The 27,528-nt window shown below is 44.0% G+C and overlaps 1 protein-coding gene and 1 long non-coding RNA gene across 3 annotated transcripts in view; both read right to left on the bottom strand.

Annotated features, from left to right (window-relative positions):
• The window catches only part of RYK (receptor like tyrosine kinase), a 46,354-nt gene extending 27,441 nt beyond the window's left edge, over positions 1-18,913 (bottom strand). The window contains exons 1-7 of one of the 2 annotated variants that reach the window (XM_068692338.1): positions 18,868-18,913; positions 11,981-12,102; positions 9,159-9,258; positions 7,807-7,941; positions 5,486-5,542; positions 3,998-4,142; positions 1,067-1,167 (exon numbers count right to left, since the gene is read on the bottom strand). In XM_068692338.1, the coding sequence (XP_068548439.1) occupies positions 1,067-1,167; positions 3,998-4,142; positions 5,486-5,542; positions 7,807-7,941; positions 9,159-9,258; positions 11,981-12,102; positions 18,868-18,898 (691 nt within the window). In that variant the 5' untranslated portion in view covers positions 18,899-18,913. Of the gene's footprint in view, positions 1-1,065; positions 1,168-3,997; positions 4,143-5,485; positions 5,543-7,806; positions 7,942-9,158; positions 9,259-11,980; positions 12,103-18,867 lie in introns of both variants that reach the window. The other variant, XM_068692337.1, reaches the window with a different exon arrangement.
• A 6,528-nt stretch (positions 18,914-25,441) lies between these two features.
• LOC137861190 (uncharacterized) lies at positions 25,442-27,439 on the bottom strand. The gene is made up of 2 exons (XR_011099455.1): positions 27,340-27,439; positions 25,442-26,819 (listed from the first exon to the last, which is right to left on the bottom strand). It is a non-coding gene; the product is annotated as an uncharacterized lncRNA (long non-coding RNA).
• Positions 27,440-27,528: the final 89 nt, after the last annotated feature.

The raw sequence follows: 27,528 nt of genomic DNA on the forward strand, positions 1-27,528 counted from the left end.
AGACCCATACCCCTCCAAGCACCAACACCAGCACTCATACAGCTAGGCTACACGCCAGCTCAAAGACCCAAGTCAACAAAAAGCCAGTCACTCGGCAGAAGCGGTCAGAAGAGATCAGTGTGTACGCACAAGGGTCAAGGCAAATGCTCATGGTCAGTCCAGCCTTAGATGAGACTGACCTGCACACCCAGGGCTGCATCAATCCCTCCTTACTTATCCCAGGAAGGTCCCTTCACTAGAACTATGCTATACGGGGTACCTCTCCCCTAGAGATGACAGACAATAACTGCAGAAGTAAAGACTCGACAAATAACAAATATTGTTAGGAATTTGAGTTAGCACAGAACACAGCTAATATCAGTTCATCACAGAGCATATAAATCACTGCTGCTTCACCCTTCTTTTTAATTCACTGCTCGCTCTCTATTTCTCTATGGAAATATTTCCCCCTCCCCCCGTATTCTTTCAAGCAAAGCTGTTAAAAAGGAAGCATAAATATATAACCCTTATCAAGTTTTTCTGCCCCGTTCTTTTCCTTTGCATGTTGCAGCAACATGGCAAAAATAATAAAATAACCATCAGGAGTCAATGACATCGCTTGCTTTGGTCTCCAGTCAGTAACAAATGGTCAGGCTAAGGCTATTCGGATCCTTCCTTACTGTTATCTCTGCCAGATCTATCCCACCTTCTGCTTGATGCTGCAGAAGTCAGCTTCTTTCCAGCACTAAGAAAGCAGATGCTTCAGACACTGGGGCAGCCTTTCTCACTGACAGATCTATGTGCAGGGAGAATATCCCGTTGACCCAAAGGCAGTATAACACTCATGTGATGAATCCTGTGTCCCAGATCTTATGGAGTCCTCAATCTTGACTATGACGTGGCTAAATAAAACCACATGAACCACACACCATGAACTCGAAAGAGACAAACTAATAGAGACAGGAGACTTTTCCTGCTCTTCTGTTTCTGTATTTCTGAATATAGACTCAGTATGACCCTACCACTAATACTCCAGCTGGGTCCAAGACAGTCTGTTGCAAGGCTCTGTAATTAGATTAACACTTACTGGTTACTGGCGTTGCATTGTTTGGTGTATCGGCTCTCAAGTACTGCGTTGTCTGCGTGGAAGGTTGGGATAAACCTTGGGAGCTACTGCTGTCACTAATGCTGTTTTAAAAACAAAAATAGACATGAACACAGCTGCTTGATACTGTAATAAATACAAAATTATCAGATTAAGCACAAGATTTTTCAGACTGGACTTTGGACAAATGGCCTTTTTAAAGTTTCTCACTAGCCTACTTTGTCATTCCTCACTCATCACCCTTCTTTCCTCTTCCTACAAGTCCTACAATAAGATTTTTGGGGGATAGAAGGACCACAGCTGCACACAGTATGCAATAAACACACAAACTTCACAAACATGTAGTGAAATGTTTCTTGCCTTATCCACAAGATAAAATACTACCAAAAAAAAGCTATTTAAAAAGTTATTGTAGCTGCAATGGACTAAGAACAGGTGAGAAACCCTGCAGGCAAAGACAGTACCCATTATTAGCTCAGTTGATAAGGCTGGAAGGTTGATAAGCTTCTTGATCTCCCTTCCAAGCACACACAAACATGTCCCCACACACACTCCTTTCGGAGACTACGGAGTAGTCTCCACTACTGCCGACACAGCAGAACAAAGAACACGATTGCTTTTGGGTATAACTCTCTATGGCCACACAGTTAACATTTATTTGCTTTTGGGGCTGCTCTTGAGCACTGAGCTAGCAGTGCTAGCTGTCCCTGCAAGATTTTTTGGGTGTATTTGCTGATGCCCTCATGGCCCACTGTTAAGTTTTTGAAGCAGGACTTCCTTTAAAGAAACCAATTTCTCCCCACTGTACCATAATCACTAATTTTTGTTGTTCGAAAAGAAACTAATTCTCACAATACAAAATACCAGGCTTACTGAGATCCAGACCAGCCATAAAACTCTCAAGATTTTTTTAATTTATTGCCACACTCATTGTCTTCCAGGTGTATGGTTCCAGCATATTTTTTAGGACAAGCTTAAAAGGCACAGCTGATGGTCTAGCTATTCCAGCTTAACTTCCTTTAGTTTCTGAAAGAATATTCTCTGGTGCTGGCAACTTATTACCACTCATTTTAACTTTTTGTGCTATCTTCAAAGCTCCCCGTTGTGATTCATGCTCCAGCACGTCCCCCAGAAGGGAGCATTCTGCCATGGTCACCACATTAAACACCAACACAGAACTTGAGCTTTGTTTTCCTGCTATGGCTTTATCTTCCCTAAAAACTCCTTTTGTAACTTGATCACCTAATAGCTGTACCGATTTCTCTGGCTGGCTTCCTGCTGCAGGCAAGTCTGAAAAAAGAATCATTTGTTTTATGCCTGTTGCAAGTTTGAGAAACAACTTTTTTGGTTGGCTTTACTCTGGTTTTAGGTTTAAGAAAGATCATAAAGACAAACAAGTTAAATCTTCTCACTTGGACAAAATTTCAGCTTTTTGAAAGATGCCTTCTTGCTTTTAGTAACGCCCATTATCCTGCTGTTAAGCCATGCCAATTTTCCTTGGCACTTTTTCAAGCGCCTTTGATAGGAGGTATGGAAGCATTTGCACTGAACTTTCAATACAATGTTCTCAAATAGTCCATATGCAGCCCATAAACTCAGCTGCCTGTTTGTAGCTTTTATTTAACAATCGTTCTCATTTTTATTTAGTTCTGCCTTTTGAAATTAAGAGCAATAGCAGTGGGGTTTTCATCCTCTTTTGCTCCCGGGACATTGTTAACCCTAATGACATTATCATCGTTGATTCAGAACCTCTTTACAGAGCCATTTTGAGCTTATTTAAAAACAAATCAAAAGTTGTTTATTCTCTCACACATTCCTTGGCTAGCCTTTCCATCAAGCAGCCATTGATCACATCTATTACTAATGCGAGACAGTTTAAATTAAAACACTAAAGCAGTTTCTCAGCCAAGCACCAAAAGATCACTTTGCAGGGTCTTTGTTGGCTCTTGTGCATGCTGCAAAAATCAAGTATGATGGAGTGGAGAATAATGCTGCTAGACTGAGACTCTCAGGAACTCTTAGATGCGTATATTCACACGCTAAATTTAATGCTTTTTCTTTATGGAACAAAGAAAGCTGCACATCCTTTAACTACTACTGATTAAAAAATTTAGACAATTTAGGAACAAATGAATTGAGGAAAGCTGACACTGAGAAATAGCCTTCAGGTACTGTTAACACTTGGCACACTGAATCCCCCCAAAACCAAGTGGTCTGGGAACACAGAAGGAGTAAAGACTGAAAGAAAAACAGGCTGGCATCTGTCTGAGCTGGAGGACAAGCTAGCCTGAGAGACCGTAGGCAGGAACAAAAACCATTCAAGGTTATCTTTTCAACAGTGCTGACCACCTACATTCCCAACTGCATTTCTGAAGTGTTCGATTTCAAAATCCTTGGATCCTTAACAGTTGCATCTAATGCAGATTGTTCACGTAGCCTCCAAGAGAGCTTCAGTCCACGTGCTTTCCTCTTCAGTGTTTAAACGCACCCAGCAAAACTCCGCTCAATACATAAAAAAGGTAAAGGACAGGCCAACTGTTTTGTCCTTGGGGCTGACATTGCAAGTCCTCCTCTCATGCACGTGCCGTTTTGGTTTAATGGGATTGATAACCCATTTGAAGAGAGACACATCTTCAGTTTTGTAACCAACCACTTGGGTACATCATCCACGCAACTCTTCTGGCAAAAACCTGATGGCCACAAGTCTCCAGACCATAACCAGCAGAGCATCTGCAACTGCTGCCTTTCTGGAGTACAGCATGCAGCACAACTCTGCAGAGGTAGTCACTGCTGCAGGCTGACACTGAGGGCAGAAACTGCAAGCCACTACAGAAGACTAATTTGGAGGCCAGAACTCCCACAAGCCTGGGAGTTCTGTCACAAAAAATGGCCTGGAAAACCTTGAATACATACCTGTCATCCAACTCTATCCTCTTCATACTGTGGAGATGCAAGACAGCTAGTATTATTGCCACCAGGAATATAACGGCACAGCACACGCCTACACTGATGTAGAACACGCGGGTAGAAGTGGTGGGAGCTGCATTTACAGGATCAACTGAAACACAAAGGTGAAACGTTACTGAACCTTTCTCAGAAAAATCAACTAGCGTGCTGACATGGCAGGATGGCAGCACTGCTCCCAGACTTGCCCCAGGTGTCCCCACCACCCAGGTCCAGCAGGAGTTGGGAGATGAAGCCAGCACAGAGGCAGACTGCAGTACCCTTCAAAGTGGTGGTTCCTGCTGCTGCAAGGCAGGGCACAGGCCAGCAGTCACTCAATGACTCCATTTATTTGCTGGGACAAAAGGCAGGTTCCTACAGAATGATAAAAGCTAGCCAGCAACCTCCTAAAATGGCCTTGTTGGTGCTGCAGGCCTTGCCCCACACAATCCTTTGACTCTCCTCCATGGCTCCCATGCTGCAAACACAGGAGCACAGTCAAAACCAGCCTCCAGCTCAGCTAAGCCCAGACACAGCAAGTGGCACCAACTTGCTAGGTGGGGCTAGAAGAGCAAGATTTGCCTATCTGGACAGCAAGGCATATACCCATACAGTAAAATAAAGTGAGATTAGTGCCTAGATGCACTGGTGGTGCTTGCTCATTGACCAACATGGCAGAGCACACAAGTTCAGCTTCTCCTTCTGATTTTGGGGTATGATGCTGGTATATGGATCCCTGAGCCACATCTTAACATGGCCAGCATGGGCTAGCTAGTTAAGCCTCCTTCTCAAAAGGCTCTCAACTGCACAAAGCTTTAGGGCAAAATTCTGCAACTGCACCATGGGTGCCACACAGTGCAAAGGGACTGGAAGCAGGAGGTGGCAGGTCTTGCCTTAGCTGCTTTATCATCAGGGGGCCCTGAGTAACCCCAGCCACCTGTAGATTACAACAAGGTGTTGTGGAGAACAACTGCCCTGCAAGAGGCAGTGGGTGGTGAAGGGGAAACTAAGCAACTCTTTCAAAAAGCATTTTGGGAAAATTGGGAAAAGCATTTATATTTTGGGTTCCACAATGGCTGAGCGCAGCCCGTCAATGACATTGACAGATAGAAGTGGAGTGAGAGTAAAGGAAACCACCTAATTCTATTAATTTGATTCTGACAAGTCAAAACAGCAAACCAGACAAGTCCTGAAGTCAAGAAGATAGATCAGAGTCATGTATGGGAAAACAGAGCCCCCAAGACACAATTTTAAAAAAAGTTGTTACAACAGTAGGAACAGTAGTTCTTCACTAGGATACACTCCCAGCTAAAGTTACCAAATAAACCCCACTAAAATACCGGGTTTAGCAGAAACACCTGGGGAGTATGTTCATAGGGAAGGCTGTAGAAACAAAAACCATCCCAAGTTTTTCATTTCTTTACACTTGGAGTACCTGGTACACCCAGAGTTACTTACAGATAGCCTTGCTGCTATTTTTGTCAGACGTTGGAGATTTTACTTCTGGTTCAAGCTCTAAACAGATGAGAAAAAAACCGTTAAGTTCGACATGCATTTATTACTAAAGTCCTTCAAAGAAAGTCAATTGCCTATTTCTTGAAAAACAAACCTGTTTTTCCAAACAGGCAAGTTGACTTAAGGGCTATGGTTATTTTTAGATTTCCATTTCCTAACCACTGTATAAATAAATTTAAAAAAAATCACCAGGCTTCAAGACACATAGGTCAGATGTGTGATCACTAACATGCATGTCCACTGAGGCCATGTCCGAACCCACTGGATCTACCTAGTTCAAAACCCTTTGACTTGTCTGCAAAGTCCAAAGCAGCAGATAGATAGTAGAAAACACAGGTGGAGAGTGAGTGTGCATACATACAGTCACAAAACAAAAACCTCACATAATCGGTTACTGTATGATAAGAAATCATTTATTAATCGAATGTTCAAAGAATACTACTCAGACTAATGCAACTCATCCAGGAAGAAGTTAAGAAATGCAGCCCTGATCACCTTGCCTTCTCATCTGATGCTGGAACCATGAGTGTTTTAAAACCAAAGGATGAAATTTAAATATTCAAAAAAGTAAAAAATAAAAGCCAAACAGATAATGCTTGGGTTCTGGGGTGAAAATGGTCCTTTAGGAAGGGGATATGTCTTCATTATTCTTACTACTGGTCTCTCTAACATAGGAGGGGCAAACCAGGGGAAAACAGGCTGTGGAGACTACTTCAGATAAGCCTCACTGAGGTTTCACATGCGTCTGAGGCAGTATCATGGATTTCCGTGACTGCAAAAGCCCAGATGCACTTGCACATCCCCCTTCCTGCTCCTAGCTGCAAAGAGCTGCCTCCTCCCCAGTACAGTTCCCTTCCGACTCCTTGGCAAGCTAGTTCAGCCTGATAAACTTGTCAAAAAGTACATCAAGCAAAAGGAAAAAAGATCTGAGAGTTTTGCTTTTTTTTAAGCCTTAGGAGGAAGTATTAGGAATGCCTCGAGCAAAACCACTCACAAGTTCCTGCATATTGTTAACTTAAGCACTAAATTAAATTAGAAATCCCCCGATGCTGTATACCACTCCACATACAACTTTCAAAAAAGCCATTGACATGATTATGAACCCACAGAAACGTGATCTTTGTAAGAATTATTTCTGCATAATTTAAGAAGCGGCTCTACTTCCCACACCCTGATGCTGGTGCAGTACCTATGGAAACCCCCTCAGCTCACTTAGCAGCTCAATAACGTATGAAGGCACACACAGTCCACGTTTCCCCCACTTAGAACATTTGAAAAAGTATCCAAGAAAATATGAACTAAAGGTAAGTTTTCTGTCTTAAACAATATCAGAAATATCTCTGTTTCTACTAGAAAGAGAGACATTTTGAATTAAGAATGATTTTGTCATAACGTCAGTACAAGGAGCATGGGTATCGGTGTTACGTGGTAAAAAGCCACACATGCTTTTTCATACACGTTTTGCAAAAGTGCATCCATGGACATTCAGACTCCAGGGAAGTGGCAGGCTCCCCTCTGAAACCTAACCACTGTCCTCAAAGGCTCTATGTAAACTGAGCAGTGCTGAGAGGAACGTGTAGAGGTGGCCATGCTCAAACGCTGCCTGAGGACAGGAAACAGAAGCCATTTTTAAGGAGATTACAGCTCTCAGGATTCTCAAAAATAATCTTCTTTTGATGCCTATGAAAATACTTCCAGGAAACAGCAACAGGAGACAGCAACAATTCAAGAATAAATTGTGCTTGCAGATTCTTAAGTCAAAACCCAGGAAAGTCAATCTGGGATTCCTGAAGCCTGCATTATCAATCTACTAAGATCATTTTGTACTCAAAGTCTGAAAGAGTAACATCTGGTCACATTTATTAAGTAGCTAGTTTTAAGTTTATCTCAGTTTATAAAGTAGATTTGGCTGTTAATTTTTAGAAAAAAAACTTTGAATATTCACAGTGCTGCAGGTTTGAAGAATCTAATTTCTTCCTTGCAAGTACAACAGAGAAAATACACATATATATTTTTTGCTATATATGTGAGGAGGTCACACCACAGCACAACACTTAGAGAATTTGTTCATCCATCAGCTTCTGCTTCTACCAACTGCACACATTTTTCTCTGGAAATCAAAATGTTACTTGGTTTCTTCTTGTCCTTTCCATAATTCACTCTTGTGGATTATTACATTTGTCCTTGGTCATGTATCTTCCCACATCTTTTTCCTATACTGCTTTAACACTAAAAAACATTGAATATTTGAAACAGTGTCTTACTTTTGTAGCACATTTTCCTCCGTTTGAAATTTAAAACTGTGATGTTTTTGGATGAATTTATTGTCAAGTTGAGCTGCATCAGTATTGTGACCTCAGAGTCAAGTCTGCCAGTGCAGGAGAGTTCGACACGAAACACTGCAAGCATACAACAAACAGGCATTACAATCAAGTTTGAGCACATTTCAGACATCATGGTGAAAGTATATTAAATAGATAAGGGCCTTTATAAACAACATTTAATGTACGTTTTGTAAAAAAAAATCTATTAATAAACAAATGCTATTTTAGTGTCTATGTCTTGTAATTTCTGACAACAATGAAAGCATTAAGTAGTTTAACTTTAAATAAATTTACTTATGTGAGCCACATTAAAAGTTTACCTCCAGATATAATTTTAGTAACGTGCAAATGGAGGTAAACCACTAGCGTTGGAGCTCTCACAATATAAAACTGCATTAGAGCAGAAACGCAGAAATTTCCATTTCCCTTGCTGCTTTCTCAAACACCATGAAGGTCAGCTTTTTCTACAACAGTTAAGTTTAAATATTTTGGTCTCTGCAAATCTGACTGGAATCAAAGCTTAAACTAATCGTACAGTATTTACTTTCTAGCTTACACAGCAGCATTATTGATGCCAGCAGAGCAGACACAACAAGCCTAATTCCCTAGTCTCTGCCTTCACAAAGAAGTGGTACAAAGCCAAAACATCAAAACATGTATTTTGTTCCCACTTGTGTATCTAACAGAGCACAAGGCAGCGAGGAACCATAACTGAATGATCAAGGAACAACGATCATTTGTGCACTTTCTGAAACAAACACGTTTGTTTCTAGTACAAATTCTACAGAGCAGCTAATACATATTCAGAATAGTTTTCTTGACTTTAAACTTACCATAAACTCTAACATGTTATCAACTTCCACACATCTTGAAATTATGTCTCTGTAGGCTAGCAAAGTTAAAAGCTATGTTTTGTTTTGTTTTTAAGTCCATGCAATTGCTAATTATTATTGTTGAAAGGAAATTTGTGTGTGCACATGGATGCATATATGTATATATATACACACACATGCATGTGTCTATAACAACACAAAAAACATTGTTTCATTTCAATGAAACCTCCTCCACTACACAAGGGGAAAAACATTACTCTTACACTAGCAGTCACAATGTATAATACCCTTTCAGCAATGTTGTAACTGTTGCAGAAGACCTGTAAGTTTATAACATTTAATAGAGAAAGGTTATGGCTTTATGCAACACTACACACACTTTGGAAAGAGACAAGTACCATCAGAAAGCTCTAGCAGTACTAGCTGTATGTGTCCGGGGGCGTGGGGTGATCTGTTTACCTGAGAGGGTGCGAGGAACTTCTCCTTGTAAAGAAATGTTGGCCTGGGGCATAGCCATAGCCATGGGATTATCTACCTGAAATCCCAGTTTGTACTCAACCTGTAACAAAAGTCGGGAGATTGAAAACATGTAAGGAATCTCTACAGTAGTAAAAAGAAATGCTGCAGACCTTTTTGATTAGTTTTCTTAACATTAAGAAGCCTGTTTCTTATTTTTAGAGAATATTGGTGATTTTAAGTGCCCAAATTCAAGGTTTCTTATACGAAGTCTAAATATCAGACTCTTGACAGTTCAAATTAAGAAAGCCAAAAGAAAAGCCATTCTTGAAATAATTCCAAAAATTTTGGTCAGAAATTAAGTCACAGTATGAAAAAATAAATAAATAAAACCACTAACCTCGCTCAATGATATTTTTACACTTGCTTGTTCAAAGGGCAATTTGTTAACACCACAGGAATTCAAAAAAAATCCCACTCCTTTAGTCAGTTTTATAAACTACACAGCTGAAATTGCTTAAAAAACATCTTCACCTGAAGTCAAAATTCTGTTTTCACTTGAAGTTGATTCCACAAATGGTCATTCATTACGCACAGGACCTACTGTAGCTGAGTTACAAGTTCCTGTTGGAAACTCACCCTAACCCTCCAGACTCAGCTGAACTAATTCCATTTGACTCTGCATGTTAGCGTCCTTTTTCCCCTTTCTAAAGAGGTCATGGAATACATTTATGTTAGCAAGCTACAGGAAACTGATTTTTCAATCAAGATGCCAACGGTAGAAATGTAACCCAGTTCCCGTATTCATAGAAATGGCAATATGCCAATCCTACAAAATTTAGCACTGAAGATGTCAAGTGGTGCAATCACAGTAATTGAAGCAGGGCATCTACACATGTGCAAAAGACAAAGGCAAGGACATCATCAGGAGGAGTCACAAAGATTCACCAAGGGGAACTTAGCTTCTGTAATGAAACAAACAGCCAGATGGATGAGGGGGGAGAAGTGGATGTTGTCTTCCTGGAGTTCAGCAAGGTCTTTGACAGTGTTCCCCATAAGATTTTTGTAGAGAAGCTGTTGAAGTATGGCTGTTGAGCAGACAGTGAGGTGCATGGAAAAGTAGCTAAAGGACCAGATCCAGAGGGTAATGGTGCAAAATCAAGCTGGAGGCCAGTACTGAGCAGAGTACCCCCAGGGGTCGATACTGGGGGACTGACCTGGGTGATAGGGTAGAGTGCACCCTCTGGTAATTCACAGAGGGCACAAAACTACCTCACCAGCAGGCCATGCAGCCATCTGTCCTTGACAGGCTGGAGAGGTGGGCTGACAAAAACCTTGAGGAGTTCAACAAGGAGAAATGCAGAGTGCTGCCCCTGGGCAGGAACAACTCCAGAGCTGCTTTCCATCTGGGTGGCCTGCAGAAAAGGACCTGGGGGTCCTGGTGGAGACCAAGTTGAACTTCAGTCAGCAACGTGCCCTTGCCACCAAGAAGACTAATGGTATTCTTGGCTACATTAGGCAAAGTATCACCAGCAGTGGTCCTTCTGAATACCTGAAGAGAGGGTGCAATGAGGACAGAGCCAGGCTCTGTTCAGTGGTGCCCAGTGCCAGGACAAGGGGCACAAACTGGAACACAAAAGGTTCTCTGTAAACATCGGGAAGCACTTTCGGACTGTGCAGGGGGAACAGATTGCCCAAAGAGGCTGTGAAGTCTTCTCCTTCAAGGTCTTCAGGAGGCTTCTGGACATGGCCATGGGCAACAACCTGCTTTGTCTGGCCCTTCTTAATCAGGGGTTGGACCAGATGGACCCCAGGAGTCCCTTCCAATCTCAACCATTCTGTGATTCTGTAAAAAAATTCTATTCAAAACTCACAGATGGGACAAGAAAACTCAGGGCAGGCACAGCAATACACGCAGCTCTTAGCTGAAGCTGTTAGTAACAAGGAAACTCCTTCAAAGGTCGTATTCAAATGGCAAGGGACTGAAATGTCTGTGAAAGTGAAATGTGGTATGAAGTAGAAGGGCTGGCTTGCATTGTCTGCAATAATTCTGTGGGCCAAAATTCACATCGTGTAAGAAGCTACACCTCAGAGGAAAGAACACTGGCATAAGCAGTCTTTAGAAATTGCATTGGTAGAGCTGTTAAACATTACTGGTTTTATCGCAGCCTTTCTTGTTTAAGAGCAGAATAACTATTGCTTGAGTTTAAAAAATGAACAAATGTCTGGCAGAGACTAAACAGATCATTTCATCTACAAAAATAAATTAAGTAACTGAAAATCCTTCGAAATGTAAAAGTATATGCAATCTTATGACAGCTGTTACTGCATGCCCCAAATATGGTGATTAAGCAAAATGAAAATCCCCTTCCATTTAATTGAGACTCAAATAATAACATACTAGATGCTACTTTTATAGATTCTCCTCATCTCCAAGCATTTGTTTCTGGAAAACTCTAAAATACAAGTGCTCTGCATCTGATTTCCAGAGGCTTTAGTTCATGGCTGCCACTTCTGTGTGTTCAGTTCACCACCAGATGATATTACAGAGCCAGGAGCTTGTCTATCTGTCTATTCTGAAGGAAGAAGTACAACATATTTCAAAAGAAGTGCTTACCCTTTCTAAAAGAAGAGAGGGATGGTTTGGATATAGAGTATTTTAATTTATTGTCTGCAATCACATAATTATTATTTTAGCTTCTTAGTTCATTTCTTTCGCGCTACCAGATGCTATTTTTTGCAAAGAAAAAAATTCAGTTATAGTAGCAGGTATTCACTAAGTGAATCATGCAGCAAATACTCAAACACAAATTATGCCTGCTTACCTTGGATTTAGCATGCCAACTGAAGTGAAGATTGTTGGTCTCGCTGGGTATTAAGAGATTGAAGGACAATGCGTAATGATTAACAACATCATTCCTCACATAAGATAACTCTGCATCGAGACCTGTGATAAAAGCAGAACAAACATGGAAAGCAGTAAGAGAGCAGAACAGATCCAGCAGCACCACACCACAATAAAGCAGCTCTCAGTACCACCAGCTCCACTCGTTGCTTGGATGTTTAAGCACACACTTCCTCAAGTCCATAAATGCAATTGCAGGTTTGGAGATCAGTGCTCACACGTCAGAGTGCTTCAAACTCCTGGGAAAGCAACAATTCCACAGAGATGCCACAGCCTAATAAACAGGTAGAAGATGGAATGTGGTGGAAGGAAACAAGACTTTTCACACGATGCACTACCTCCAAAAGAGCCCTTACTCCACAAGGATCATTACAGACCCTCATGAATGAACCTCTGTCTGCTGCTGGGAATCACATGTCCGATTTTGCTCTTATTTACAACTGTGTACCCTCAAAACAAACTGCTTTGGATTATCAGCTCTTTAATTGTAGGTAATTCCTCCCGGAATAGCCCATTTCTTGAGCACCCTCCAAACCACTGAGGCTGACACACATGCACTATAGAGTCAACTTCAAGGCACTTGCATTAGAAACACAAAGCACGTAATGAGAAATGACATTTGTACACCAAGTAATACTAATGTTTAATGCCTACCATTTGCTTTCTGAACATTTCAGTAAACCTAGAAAACTGAAAGACCCACAGAGCTATTTACTACAGAATATTAAAGTGCATTTTTTGGAAAAAAAAAAAAAAAAAAAAAGCATATTCTGATATTAAAAATCCTGAAGCTGCCGTTATCTTTCACTGCACATATTCCAAGGACACAATGAACACGGGGTAGGACCCTACAGCCTGCCCTGGGTGTCATCAGCAATTAGTGGCAAAGCAGCCACTACAAATTAGCCCCACTCCCTACAGCTGCTTAATTAATTGTCAGCTCCATATTCTCAGGCCAAAACAATACTGTGTTTGTAATCAACACCATCTTGTGTCATCTCGAGGCATCTTCTTCCACTGCTCCCTGTTCAATGCTACCCATGCCCAGCAAAACGTGGACACAGTAAGAGAACAACCAAGCACATCAGACACAGGTGCATGCCCCAAACAGGAGCTACGCAGCAGGAAGAGAGTTCAATTAAAATCTTCACAGTATGACAGGGAACATAAATAATGGAGCTATTTTTATTACGGCTAGATAGTCAAGAAAACCAGAGAGGCTACCACTCCAGCAAGACAGTGTTTAAGGCACCCTGAAGTTATTCCAAGAATTTCAGGAAGTACACAAGGTTGTATGTTTTGGTGGTGGTGGTTTTGTATGTTTTGTTTTTTTTCTTTCTTTCTTAAGAAATAGAACAAACTGTGTAGACATGCTGCATTTGATGAAAGGGAGAATTAGCTTAAGAGAAATAATTCTTCCTGTTTTGTGCAAAAACTGAGCACAGATCAGGGCAGAGTGCTAAGTGCTTGCTTATTCCAGCACTTGATTTAATCGACCTTGCTTTCACAAGACACAGAAATACAGCCAAGACATTCTTCTTCCTTCTTGTTACTGTTAACCACTTTTATTCCCTGCTGGCTCATTAACATCCTGAAACACAACCAAAACCCAAGGGTATAGAACCACAGATGCAGAGGGGGAGAACCCTAGAGACTGGATGTACAAAATGCATCCACCAAACGGAGCAGTCCAAAGGAGGCACACACTCAAACAAGGTCCTGAACAGGAAAAGACGCATGTGATCCTTTATGTGCTGCCTATAGTCAGCCTGAGACAGCGTTAAGTTATATATATAAGTAAAGGTTAAACCTCACCTCTCCAATTTTTCCACTCAAGAATTAATGAGAATTACAAGAGCGCATCCACCAGTAAAACACAGAGGAGGGGGAACAAGCACACACCTACCTTGAACCAAAATTAAAACTCTGAAAGAAAAGAAAGAGAACTTTCCAAAGAACTGACCCACCTGATTTCTATGTGCACACACTCATATACACGAAACCTGCATCAGACATAGACAACATGGACAGGTGTGTGTGAAAGAGCTCACAACTATCTGATACTTGCTGTTAGATATGAACAATGGGAGAATTTACAGGCATAAACTGATTAAACAAAAATATTTATATTAAACCCAGTACATACAAGTTAGTCCAATAAATTACAAGGACAAAAGAATTAGCAGGTGAAACAACGAAGTGGAACAATGAAATTGCTTTCAGAATAAAACCGCCGTCTCTTGCTGATAAAGGGTCTTGCCAACAATTTGGGGTTCAAGAAAATGATGGTTCAGAACTTGTAACATCACGAGATTTTCAAGGTGACAGTCCCTGATTTGATATAACCCTTGTAGAGAAATTAATTATAGGAAATGAACACGTGCACAGCAATAAAAGCAGACATTATAAAAATTGGCCTTTATAAAAGTCACAGACAAGGCTCCTTTAATTGAAGCCAGCAAACAAATATCTTGATGTGCAACGAGATCTAAAGGTGTACAAAACCAAGTTACCCTGCAGCAGATCAATCACATCTTTAAGCTTTAATAGAGGGAGCACGCTACAATATTGAGTAATTTCATTAGATAGACCGCTAGTGTTTTAATGCCTGTACTTCCATAAAAAGCTAGATACTAACAAGTGATGTTGATTACATGAATATAAAAGCATTACTTAAGAGCAGCATGAGAATCAATGTCAAATTTTATTGCTTCAAAAAAATTATGCTCCAATTAAAATGCTGGCAAATAAAAATAATTTAAGAGGTTTCCTAGTACAGCTCTTAATTCTTAAACAGAAATCTGCCTGGCTCAGGCTCACTGGACTTCTATGAGCATGGATAAATGCACATCCAAATGCTGAAACAGATAAATACACAGAAACAATCTCACTCCACATGAGTTGCACAGGTTCTTTTCTCTCCAAAAAAAGCCACGTGGCACAGCCTGCCAGGCCCCAGCAGCCACCCCGTGTGAGGACACCACAGTAAACTCCTTGGGTGAGTTGCTTCCAGAGCCTCTCTTCCCACAAATTCGGATAAAGAGGACAATGCTCAGCCTCCCCAAGGAGTCAAATAGGTTCAGTTATGTTGAGTACTGGCTGTGAACCACTCCTGTGCAGTTAGGATTTTTGTTCTTAGTTCTCTACCTACCTTTTTACACATGGTGAAACTGTGCTGGCCTCACTACCTAGATTTCCAGCCTGATTAAGTCATACCATTAACTCTCTCCAGAGTACCCATTAAAACTGATTTAGGAGTTTGCAGGAAACTCTTGAGGCTCCATTACCATGACAGTTTATTTAATTCAGAATTGCCTTTATTCTGCACTTCACCTTTTTTTAATTCAGACACACGTACTCGCATCTACATGCAACATTTAAACCTTCAGCAAGCCAAGTTCAGGAAGTAAAGCTGGCAAAAAGCTAATGCAGGTTCAAGACAACAACAAAAACACCACAGGGGAACACTTCTCAGTCAGTTCAGCTCCCTGAGTTAGTGAGGATGCTCAGGAGCACCCCAAATGGAGGGCAAGACTGCAGCAACAGTAACCTAGAGCTTATGCTAAAATGTTACTGTGACCTTATCCAGATAAAGGTTTTTTCCTCCCCTTCTCCAAACCATACTTAAGAGTCCACACCTGCAATCTCGATTTTTGATGTTTGCTTTTTTAATGTGTAAGTCTCTTTCAAACACAGTAGCAGTGTAAGACATAAACAGCCTAGGTAGCAGGTTGCTGGGGAAAGGAAGAAAGAAGATTAGTTTTCCAAGTACCTAAGATTTCAATAATGCCTAACAAAGTAATAATGCTCCATGAAATCATACTGACTGACACCATTTGGAAAAAATAAATGTAATTCTGCCAGATGACAGGCTCCTCCTATGTTAAACTCTCTCTCCACCTCGCATCCTAAGTAGGGCAAATACACCAGAGCACACAGAACCTCCTGGAACAAGCCTAAATTGGTATGTTTTTACAATATGCAGTGATAAAAGGAGAAAAAGGCTGTAGGAGAAATAACAGGATGCATTACAAACCGCTACAGACCATGGGAAGCTCTTCAATAATGATTTTCTAGCCAAAGTAGTAAAACTTAAAGAAAAGGGAGGAGAACCTTAAAAAGAAATACCAAAAATTGTTGGGTTACAAACTGCAGGGGAGGAAAGGCAGCTTGGCGTGGATGCCTCCATTGGGTTAAGCAGTACATTGGCCATCGGTGAACAACTTAAAACATCGGCTGCGGTTGTGCTTTGGCAAGCGTCCTTAAACAAGCCCATGTGCACAATACCAAGGGATCTAGTTTCTCATTACTGGGACCTGACTAACCTACAGCAGCTCACGTGAGCTGTAAGACCAATGCTTTGCTTTCATTTCAAGGCAAAGCCGACACCCTTTTACCCAGGCAACCCCGAAATTTCATTATGGACTTCCACAACTTCGTACCCCGCCAGCCTTGGGCACAAGCTTGAAAGAATAAATTAAACTTGAGCACAGACAAAAAGGTGAATTTAAGCAGCACCACAGAGAAAGTGTCATTCTTCTCGCTGTTTAACATAACAAAACATCTGAAGAAGCTCAGAAAGGAAGGGGAGAGGCTGATTTTCCTTCCCAAATGCAAAAGATGCTGGGCAGCCCTTGTGTTCACTACAAAATTGGATCATGTCAGTCTAGCAGCCTAACAAAACACTTCTTTTCAAACGCCCTTGTGCAAAAGCAGTCTAGCTTCAAGTCTTCTTCTCTTTTTTTTTTTTTTTTTTAGCACAATATACAAAAGAAGCTTGCCTCTACCAGCATGGGAAAAATTAGACTTTATTCTCATGAAGCAAATCTGTCCTACAACACGCACTAGTAGTAACACGTTTTCCTTAAAGAAGAGCCTGTTTCGGATAAAAACCCCAAGCAGCAGACCTCAAATCATCCCACTGCAATTCTGAAATACCCTGTCAAAAAAAAAAAAAAAAAGAGAGACTTAAAACAAATGTGCAGCACAAGAGTTAGGCAGACTGCTGTTAGACTAGAGCTCATACTCATATTGCAATAAGGAGCATCCCAGTAAGAGCAATCTGGTAACAACAGCTGACACAAGTGGCCCTCCCAGCTGCCTACCCAGCCCTCTGGTAGACTCCTGTCTGCGTACACAAATGACTGAAATAAATGCCAATTTTCTTAATATGCTAGTCTGTAATTTGTAAGAGTTTCTTCATAAACAGCTGAGAAATCTCTGCAGCGTGATGCAAAAATCACTGCAGCCGTCACAAAGCAAGCCACTCTTGCTCCTGACTCACAGGCACCAAAATAAACTAATTGGAAAGAGCTGCACGGTGAAACAACTTCCTAGCTTTGTGTAGATGCTGCCTTTCTCCAGGGCTTCATGTGCTCCAGAGAATGATAGGACCTCATCCGGGTCAGCCTCTGACCAGAGCAGGGACGTGTGCTCCACGATGAACATCCACGGGAGACGAAGAACCTCAGGCTTCAACATCCTTTCACCATCATCCACTGCCCTGCTCCGTGCAATCTACGCCTTAAAACCAAAGGTTTTTCCCAGCACTGAGCAACTGACTTTGTTGAGGGAAGGTACCGTATAGTTCTGTCCCCTCTGCACATCTTCACTCGTTATAAATGCACCCAAAGCTTGAAACGCCCGCCTCAGATCCTAAGCCTTGCTGGTGACTTCCACAGAAGGTTCCACACATACGCGCTGAAAGACTTCTGATATTTTAATACACCAGGCTAAGCACATGAGAACAAGGCTGTAAAATTAAAAATCAGCGCTTGGCGACAGAAACTTCTTTTGTAGGGTAAAAGAGAGCGCTTTCCCAGAGCGAGCCTTCCTAATTTGAATGTATTTAATTAGTTCCGCTCGGCAATCAACATACACAAGGCTGAAAACACAACTGGGAGTTAAAAACCAAGGAAATCAAATACAAATTCCATATGCATCAGTTTCATTTAGAAAACAGTGAACTATTGGAAATGTAACACTAAACATCTGAAAATATAAATGGTTCTTACATCCTATTTGCACATAGCCAGCATACCCAACAACGAAAGCAGATTTTTAATAAAACGAGCAACAGATGAAGACCTCCTACTGCATTTTTAGTTCTCCACGATGACACAACCTGCCAGTTATGGCTGCCAGTTGGGAATTTGGGCGGAAATATTTGCTTTTAAACATCGAGCGGGTCACAAGGCCCTGGGAAGGATGACTGATGACCAACATGCCAGTAGGAAAAGAATAAAACCTCAGTATGAATATGAGGAAGCAGCAGCTTTTGCTTTCATAACCCAGGTGCTAAAGAAAGCCAAGGGACATGGCGCAGTAGCAAGCTTGGAAGACAAACCAGCAGGCAGAAACCTGCCAGTGCTCAGCAATACATTTTTTATTTTTTGCTTAGAAACTTTTCTTTCCTGACAGTTGAACAGCCCTTCTCCTAAGCCCTGAGACTTGGGAAAAGAACAAGACAGAAGAATCCCCCCACACGCACTTTTTCTTTAAACAGCTTCCCACCTCTGCATAGTTCATTGCCTACGTGCATCTCTGTCTCACCCAAGAGCTCTTTAAACCTTTTTTCTAACCTTTCAGTCTGTGCTTTGCTAGAAAGGAACATCTTCTAACCCAGTACCACACACCTTGGGAAAAAAAAAAAGTATCAAGTGCACAGAACAGGTCAGAAGTAAAATCACTGCTTGACACATCAGCAAAGCATCCTGAAACAGGCAAATTCTTTCTGCAGGTGCTCTACATCAGCTTGCTCGTGTAGCGTGGTGGCTGGTGAGGCTCCAGAATGAAATTCATTCTTACCTGGCCAGAAAACCTCTCCCAGCAGAGGCATACGCCCCACTGCCAACAGCACGCCTGCTCTGTAAGCTCACCACGCTGTGCCCGGCCGGAGCAGAGAGCATACAGACTGGTTATTTACACAAAGGGCTGGTACACCTCTGCAGAGCTAACTTTTCACCAGCAGGAGATGGCAGACAGTAGGCAAGGCTTTCAACCTAAGGAATTATTTAACAGAACTTTAAGGCATGACTGCATCCTTGAAAACCAACCAAGACTCCATAGCAGGGGATCTGAGGAGGAAATTTCGCAGCAGCTAGCAAACAGGAAGGAAAATCCTTAGCTGAGAGCTCTCATTAAATCCTGACAAATATTCACTGACAGATCACCCACAATGTACCCTCCTGATGCTGTTTTCACCTAATTGATGTAACTCACCTTACAGATGCTGAATTTGCAAGTTCAGCACCACCGGCAAACAATATTTGTCTCACCGAAAGGCATTTGTAGAAGTCACTGAACAGACCTTCAACAGGAAGCCTCCCCACGGAGATGGCACTTGCTGAAGTAAAAGCAAGTTGGACAAGATGATCTCCAAAAGGTCTCTTCCCCACCCCAACCTTTCTGTGATCCATAATGAGGTTGGCAATATTTAACTTAATCTACACCCTAAGACATTGAAGGCTCCTAATGCCCAGCTGCTTACCCTGCTATTTGTCTCTGAACAATAGCAACAACTCCACCTCAGCAGCCTGTCTGCTTATTCTTCCTTCCTTCACTTAGAGAAAAATCTTCATTTTTCTGACAGATAGGCTACAAAGACAGCTGAGAAATGGGTTAGAAGACCACACTGTCCTTAACTGCGAAAAAAAAATGCAGTAGAATACAAGTAAACTGTTCTGAGAACACTTTTAAAATGAAATTTGCTCGTTTGAAACTTAAAAGGAAAAGAAAACCAGGAGTGGTTTTGCCAGGTCAGTGCATGTGAGTTACCTGAAGGGTTGAGTCCAAAATAGAGATGCTGAAGAGAAGCACGGCACTGAGATACTTGAAGGCAGGCAAAAATTAGTACCAGGAACCTAGGTATCTAGTACCCGAAGCAGCAGGCAAGGGTAAGTGGGAAGGCTGGGATAAGAATGGTGCAGAGACAGGGCTGGAGGTGACAGAGGAAACTCTGATTTGCTCAGTAAAGTTTGTTTTATGATTAAATTATGTACAACTTGATTCTTAGCACACAGTAGCTAGGCACATTTATGAAATAAAAAAGTAAATTATTAGTAATGGCAAACATCCCAGATATCATCATTGTATCAAGAAGTTCCATGTGTTTAATTTGTTCCTTTTGAATTAGAAGGAAAGGAACCACTGGGACTAGGTAACAGAAAGAAAGGTCCCACGCTCATGAACTGCCAGTGTGCGATAGAAGGTGTCTTGACATAAACAGCTTCAAGTGAAACACTCACAGGTGTCACAAACCCTTTAGGATTGTTTTGCTGTAATCCTCCTGGCCAAAAGGTAACCACCTAACCAAGATACGCCATGAGTCATTTGGACTCACGAGCAGCGTGTGTTTGCAGTATTCTGGTGTCACCTACCCACAGAAGCTGTGCCACTTTTTTATTTTCTTTTAGTTAGAGTCATCCATCCCCCTGCTGACAGTGATCCCAGCAGGACAAGCACTCCAGCTCAGCAGTACTGGCACCTCCTGAGTGGTGTCCCAACCAGCAGCCACACGGGCACGAGGAGCTAAGGAACAAGTACCCAGCTGAGTAAAAGTTATAAAAAACATAACACACACAGAGCCCCTCCTCAACGCATCAGGCCTGTTGACTTTGAGACTCCTGCTTTAATTCTGCGACTGACAGCACTGCCGAAGGGACAAGTCAGCCTCTATGCCTGTTCAGGCACTTGGGAAGGTTTCGACACAACGCCATGACTTGGCTGAAACACCACCAAACTCCACCCAAACCTAAACAGGTCCCTTCACCTCTGTGGCGACCTCTCTACTCAGAAGAAAGAAAAGAGCTTTCATTTTATAAGGAATTACTCCACAAGGCCACCAAGTAGCTTCCTAAAGGCCAGCACGTCTCAGAGGACAAGCACTTTTAGCTCACCAACCTGCTCGACCTCACCGTGCTAGCCCTGGCATCACGGCTGCAGCTTCTCAAGCCGACCAGCAGCAGCTCCAGCGCTTCCGTTACTGCCCTTATCTTTCCCAAGCAGCATGGTGAAATCAATATACTGGTTAATTTAATTACGGCCATTCAACACCCGGTAAGTGGCAGCGGAATTCTAAAGCATCGCATTAGTTTCATGCTGTTGCTTCTGCTCCCAGATCTCCAGAGCAGTCAGGGCAAATATGTGAGTTATCCGCTTGAAAGAAGGACAAAGGCAGAGCTGGAAGAGGAATAATGCGTTTGAAGCCTCTGCCATCACTCCCTTTGTACCGCCACAAGGCATTCGCAGGGAGCGTCAGCATTCATTCCTACACGGGATCTGCTGGTGCTGCTGCCATTCAGGAAAAAAAAAAAAAAAGAAAAAAAAACTTTAATTCTTGAGGCGCATCTGATTAAATGAGCTTCAGCCTCCTTGCCTTCACAGCTGCATCCCGAGGTACAACTCTAAGTGCACACTGCTTTACTAGAGGAACTGCCTCCAACTCAGGGCAGTCCCTGCCTTCCTCCCAGCACCGCGAGCCCTTCTTGCTGGCTCTTCTCATGCACGCAGGGAGCTCTTTGCCTTCATTTCCTCTCTCTCGTTCCCATTCTGCCCACGAACCAGAGGGAGAAGGAGAGCACGTGCTCAAAGAGGCCCAACAATTAATGGTGAGAAATAAGACGCTGCCCAACCGAACGCAGGTGTAAAACCACAGGAGTGAGGAACGCAGCTCTGGGATTTTGTTTTCCTGGCAGGCTCGGAGGTCAGACTGCTCCCAAAGCCCCGACACATGAACATTACAGGAACCACACACATTTATCACAGGACAGACCTGGGCCTCGCAGGAGCCGAAATGGCTGCTTCCTCCCAGGCTGAGCACAGACACAGCAGCACGGGGAAGCCAAGCCCCAGCTGCCCGTAGCATCCTCCTCCAGCCGGTTTGCAGAAGGGCCCAGCACGGGTTTCCAGCATCCTTCAGTCCCAGCACACATGCTGGTGTGAGTAACCCAGCCTCAGAAACCCACCGCAGCAATCCAGGGGAGATCAGTGCAATTCAGACCTGGCCTTCCCTCAGCCCAACAGCCCTCGGAGTGGCAGCAGAACAAGGCATTTCCAGGCAGTCCTCACCCAGGCTACAAGTTGCCTCCACGGGCTACTGGCAACTCCTGGAAGCATTTTCCTCTGCTGGTTTGTAAACAGTACAAACATGGGATTATGCGACTGCTCACATCTCTGAAGTAAAAGCCGTCCGTACGCTGTTTGAACTGAGTAAATTAACAGCGAGGTAACAGCACGGAGAAAGGCAGAGGAACTCCAAATGCAGCTTGTTCTCATAAGCCTCAGAACAATATTGACATGAACTGTGGTACTCGGTAAATCAGACGGACAAGCATCCAAGCAGACTGGAGGGCTCCAAACCGAAAACAGATTGCTCAACTCCGTGATGCAAGCGACTTGTCCCAACCTGCTGCAGCTCGCCACATGCCAGATGTTGCTGCACACGGCCTCGCACAGCCCCACCACCCCTTGTCCTGCTGGGGGCTCGAGAGATGTCCACCTACAGCACTGAAAAACCATCCTGTAAGTACCTATCACCTAAAGGGCTTTCCAGGGATAAGTGATAAAATTGTTACCCTAACCCAGTGCATCCATTCCAGCAGCACACATGAGCACACTTTGAGGCCAGCAGCAGCAGCTCAGTGTTTTGTGCACAGCGTCCGTCGGGGCAGAAGCTTGCTTTCCTGCTAGCGGTGTGCACTTGCAGTAAGCTTTTGAGTTCATTTCAAGTGAAATAAAATCCTTCTCGTTTTGCATACACCATGCAAAAATCTACAATTCTTCAGTGGCAAGCGCTTGAAAGCTAGAAAATGAAGATTTAGGAATGTTTGCCCAAAAGAACCAGATTCTGAGCTACAGGTCACATACCACATGGACACGTGCTTCAGGACCTCAGGGTACTCAGCCACCCGCTCTTCAGCAGACAGCTCATCCGTTGGGCTGCAGTGACAGAGGCACGTTGGTGGGTGGTTTCTGTCCTGGGTATCGTGTACAAGGTGTGAACACGCTTCGACCAAGGCTCTGAACCATTTCAAGAATCACAGGAAACAGGTACTTCGATTTCCCAATAATTTTAACATCCCAGCACACCGATTTTCAGGTCCCTTTCACAACAGGGCTGTGTCTTGCCGGGTTAGTTCTCCAAGAGGATCTCCAGTCACTGCAAACACCACAAAGCGCTGCTGATGAGTTCCTTTTGCTAGCTGCCCAAAGAGCAACGTTAAGAAACCCGCTCCATGCCATTAAACGGAGCCACCTGAGACAGTTCAGCAAAAGGCCACCGAGCTGCTGGAGGGCCTGGAGCCCCTCTGCTGCGAGGAGAGGCTGCAGGAGCTGGGGCTGGAGCAGGGGAGGGCTGGGGGAGCCCACCCGTGCCCATGGGTGCCTGCGGGGAGCTGCGGGCAGGACAGAGCCGGGCTCCTTGCGGTGGTGCCCAGGGACAGGGCAAGGGGCACTGTGACAGATTTTGCACCAGTTTTGCACCTCACTTAACTAGACAGCCCCTTTCAGGCAGCTGCACGCTGGTTTCAAATGAACTTCTAGAACACGTAAGAGAAGTCGCATGTTAATTTAACTCTGTAATTAAGCAACAGCAAACAAAACCAACAGCACACCACACTCAGTATGAATAACCAGAAGAAACTAGGACAAAGCTAGTAACTCTGCAAACTCCCTGCAAACGCTGTAGGACTTCTGACTTAGAGATTCTCCTGCAATCACATTAGCCCCCTCCCTATAGTACAGCCCCTCATATAAATGTGTTACAATAGCTTTAATTACAGGACCACGCGGTATTTTTTTCCCCACAGGACTTCAGTCTTGTTAATATTCAGGCTGGACCCGTCTCTAACCAGAACCAGAGCTGTGTTATCAGGAAGATTATCCACAAGACCAGTGTCATAGCTGACAGGTTTGCAGCCCACGAATAAAAGATACTGCAGGGACAGGAAGAACAGCCAGGAACTCACAGCTGAAACTCAAGTCTGAGAGAGATGCACCCTGAATGCATTAAGTGCTAAATAACGCTACGTACTTTTAAAAGATCTGATCAATTCCTTAATAATTAGAGCTGGCTACCTATATTAATGGCTATTTTTCACATCACTTTCTAAATCTTGGTTTGTTATCTGCAAAGCAGGGATACGTGTCTTTGTATCACAGACCCTGTAAAGAAGAAGTGATGAAGCAGTGCAGCAGACAAATACCACATTCTGATTTCATGGGAGGATTTGAATGGAAGTCACTAACTAAAAGCACAGAGCACCTCCTGAATAACTCACACTGATTTAACACCATCCTCCCTGCGTGTTTAGCACCATGGTCACTAGAACGAAGTGCTACAACCACACGGTGCCATTGTGCACGTGGAGGAAGCTGCTTCACCAGACTAACAGTACGTTTAGTTTTATGCATGGATTCACACTAACTGGAAAAAGAGATAACTGCCATCATCCACACAAACCAACTGCAAAAAGTTCCGGGGCACCATGCCGGCAGTGCTCGCAGACGTCCCTAAGAGGAGTTGTGGTGCTGTGGGCAGCTTTCCCCTGCAAGCATCACCCCACGTCACCCCCATCTCACACCTCTGGCTGCTGCTGCCACCGCTCAGGCTGTGCCCTGACCCTCTGCCATCTCCCTACCTCCATCCCACCCGCTGCCGAGCTCTGCCTGGCGGAATCGCCACCCAGCACATGTGAAAACCGCAGTTTTTCTTTCCCATAGGCTCACAGTTTGGATGTCTGAGAACAAATTCCACGGGAACGGCAAAGAGATATTTCAGACAGAGGGAGCATCTGTCTGCCATATAGCAAGTCCTGCTTTCAGATCATGGGAATGCTGCAGCTTTTTCAAAATACAAATCGATCTCACACAACAAGACGAGCCAGTTTTCACCAGTTTTCGTCTGTAAATGTAAAGTTCTGATGATTTCAAAACGATTCATCTTGAGGCAGACACATGGTCAGAATCACATGGAGTAACGGTGGAAATCTGGCTTAAACGCCCAGGGAAGCAGCAGGCAGTTCTCACTGTAAGCCATCCCATTTGCGCTGCCTCTGCTTCACAGAAAGAGCAGCCACGAATAATCTTAAGTCAATATTTCTTCACCTTCTGCGTAGAAGAGCCACGATCTCAATTAAAAACACAAAGAGCGTTTCAGTACGGCACGGAACTCCTTTTTCTGAGCAGTGCTCCCCCGAGCCAGTACAACCTGGCAAGCAGTGGGACCAGCAGACCTTACCCCAGCTGCTGAGGATGCACTCTATCACAGTCTATGGTCAAATCAACATGTTTGCGTGCTTACATTTGCTCCCGATCAAGTTTGTGATCTAAACAAGCACGGGAGCGACATTGGGAAACATGGAAACACACCACAGGCTGTAGCAACTGTCTAACACTTGGGTTTATTAGCACTTCAGAGAGCCTCAGAGTTTTCCCTTCAACCACAGCAAGACAGTAGCAAGGGACCAAGTTTGTTTAGAAACAAAAGATACAAGAAACTAGCTTTTATGTTTATAGTTGCAGTTTCAGTGAACCTCACAGTTTACTTGCACAAGCGATGTCATTTTCCTATCTACTGTGACTTGTCCCAGTGTCCACTGAACCACTGGCTTCCTCAAAGAAGCTGCAGGATCTGGAAAACCTCTGCTCACTTGGGCAGCTCACACACGCTGATGGGAGCATTTTTAACAATAAATATGATATAAACACACTACAGATACTACAGAGCTGAACGGTTTAAAGGAGCAGATTGTTTTGTCTTCAGAAGCGTGAAGAACTGGAACCAAAGCATCTGTGCCCCTTTGGGCTTTCTTCTGCATGAGGAATACCTGCAGGTACCCGAGATTTGTGCCTAGATGCCCAACACCTTATCTGTTCATCAGGATCTATAAACTGATATGTCTTCCAGAGCACTAGAAACCTGTTATTTCCATGGCAGACTCCAGTTTATCCAAGCCTTTGGGGTTGCAGAACAGATCATTACATTGCAGATATTTTAAGTGATGTAAAACAGCTACAGACAACTTGAACACTAAGTGACGTTAGCCATGTTAGCACGCCCATAAGGGAAACTATGGGGTGCAATTTAACTTTAAAAAAATATCTTCCTTCCTCATGTTATGCTTAATGATGAATAATTGCAGTAGTGGACCAATTGAAGCCTGAGCAAGTCCATCTACGACACATTTCAGGCACTAGACTTTGGATAGCTCAAACCTTACCATTCAGTATTTCCAAGATTAATTACTTGTTTAGAGACTCAGCTAAACAGCAAGCCTGACTGTTTTATCCTCTATCTGCAACAGAGCATCTGGCAGCGAGCACATGCGATGTAAAAATGATGACAGCAGAATGCTAATCGCCAGAGCAAGCCATAAGGGAAAAAAATGTTTACAGCGTTATTCACCCCCTGGGTCCCCTGACTGCAGTCAGCTACGTGCTTACAGAGCCCAAATTCACTGGGGATATTTTTATTTTGTCCATTTGATGCAAAGGATGTCATAAGCCGCTGGAAGATTTTGGTTTTTAGCTTACAGAGCCATAGGACACCTACTGAAAAACAAACCTCTGGGGATACCAACATACTTGTTCTGAGACTCCATCCATCAACCCTAAGCAAGCCAAAGCCCACAGAAAACAAATCTTTGTTTAAATCAGAGACTCTCCAAGCACAAAGCTACTACGAAAAGCCTTCTGCAGCGGGCCAGATGGGGGACTTCACAAACTGCCTCCAAGTCCTCGCGCAGCAATTGTCAGCCTGCCTGGAAATTAAGATTCCTTTCACACACGCACCCAATTATTGCCAGGTCTCCTCTCTGCCCTCCCAATGTCACTCACCGCGCTAATTAAATCCCGGGCCTCGGCTCATCTCCGGCGGGGTCACCCCGCTCCCAGGGCACATCACCCCCACTCGCTCCAGCCTGGGAGCCTGGGCAGCCCCCCGCCACCACAGCACGAGAGCCCAGGCACCTCAGCTCCCCTTTAGCCCCCCGATCCCCACACAGCCTCAATCCTGGGGTCCTGCCCATGCCCCCCAGTTCTCCCGTGGCTCCCCTCACCTGGCCAGCCCCACCAACACCATCCCCTCCTGACCCCCACATTCCCCCAGCCCCTTCCATCCTCCCCCAGCCCCCCAGATCCTCCACCCCCAGCCCCACAGCCCCCTGCCCAGCCCCACAGCCCCCTGCCCAGCCCCACAGCCCCCCGATCCCTCGTCCTTTCCCCTCCGGGTCCCCTCCAGGCCCCTCAGCCCCCCGCCGCCCCGGGCCGGGCCGCACTCACCGATCAGCCTCCGCACCTCCTCCTCGCTCAGGTACAGGCTCAGGCTGGGCCCGGGGCCGGCGGGGGGCCAGGCCGGGGGCCCGGAGCCCAAACCGGGGCCCGAGCTCGGCGGAGGGGGGCGCAGGGCGGGCGCGGCCCCGGAGGCGGCGGCGTGGCGGCGAGGGCCCGTGCCGGTGGGTGGTGGCGGTG

Source organism: Anas acuta, chromosome 9 (genome assembly GCF_963932015.1).
Source record: "Anas acuta chromosome 9, bAnaAcu1.1, whole genome shotgun sequence".
NCBI lineage: Eukaryota > Metazoa > Chordata > Aves > Anseriformes > Anatidae > Anas > Anas acuta.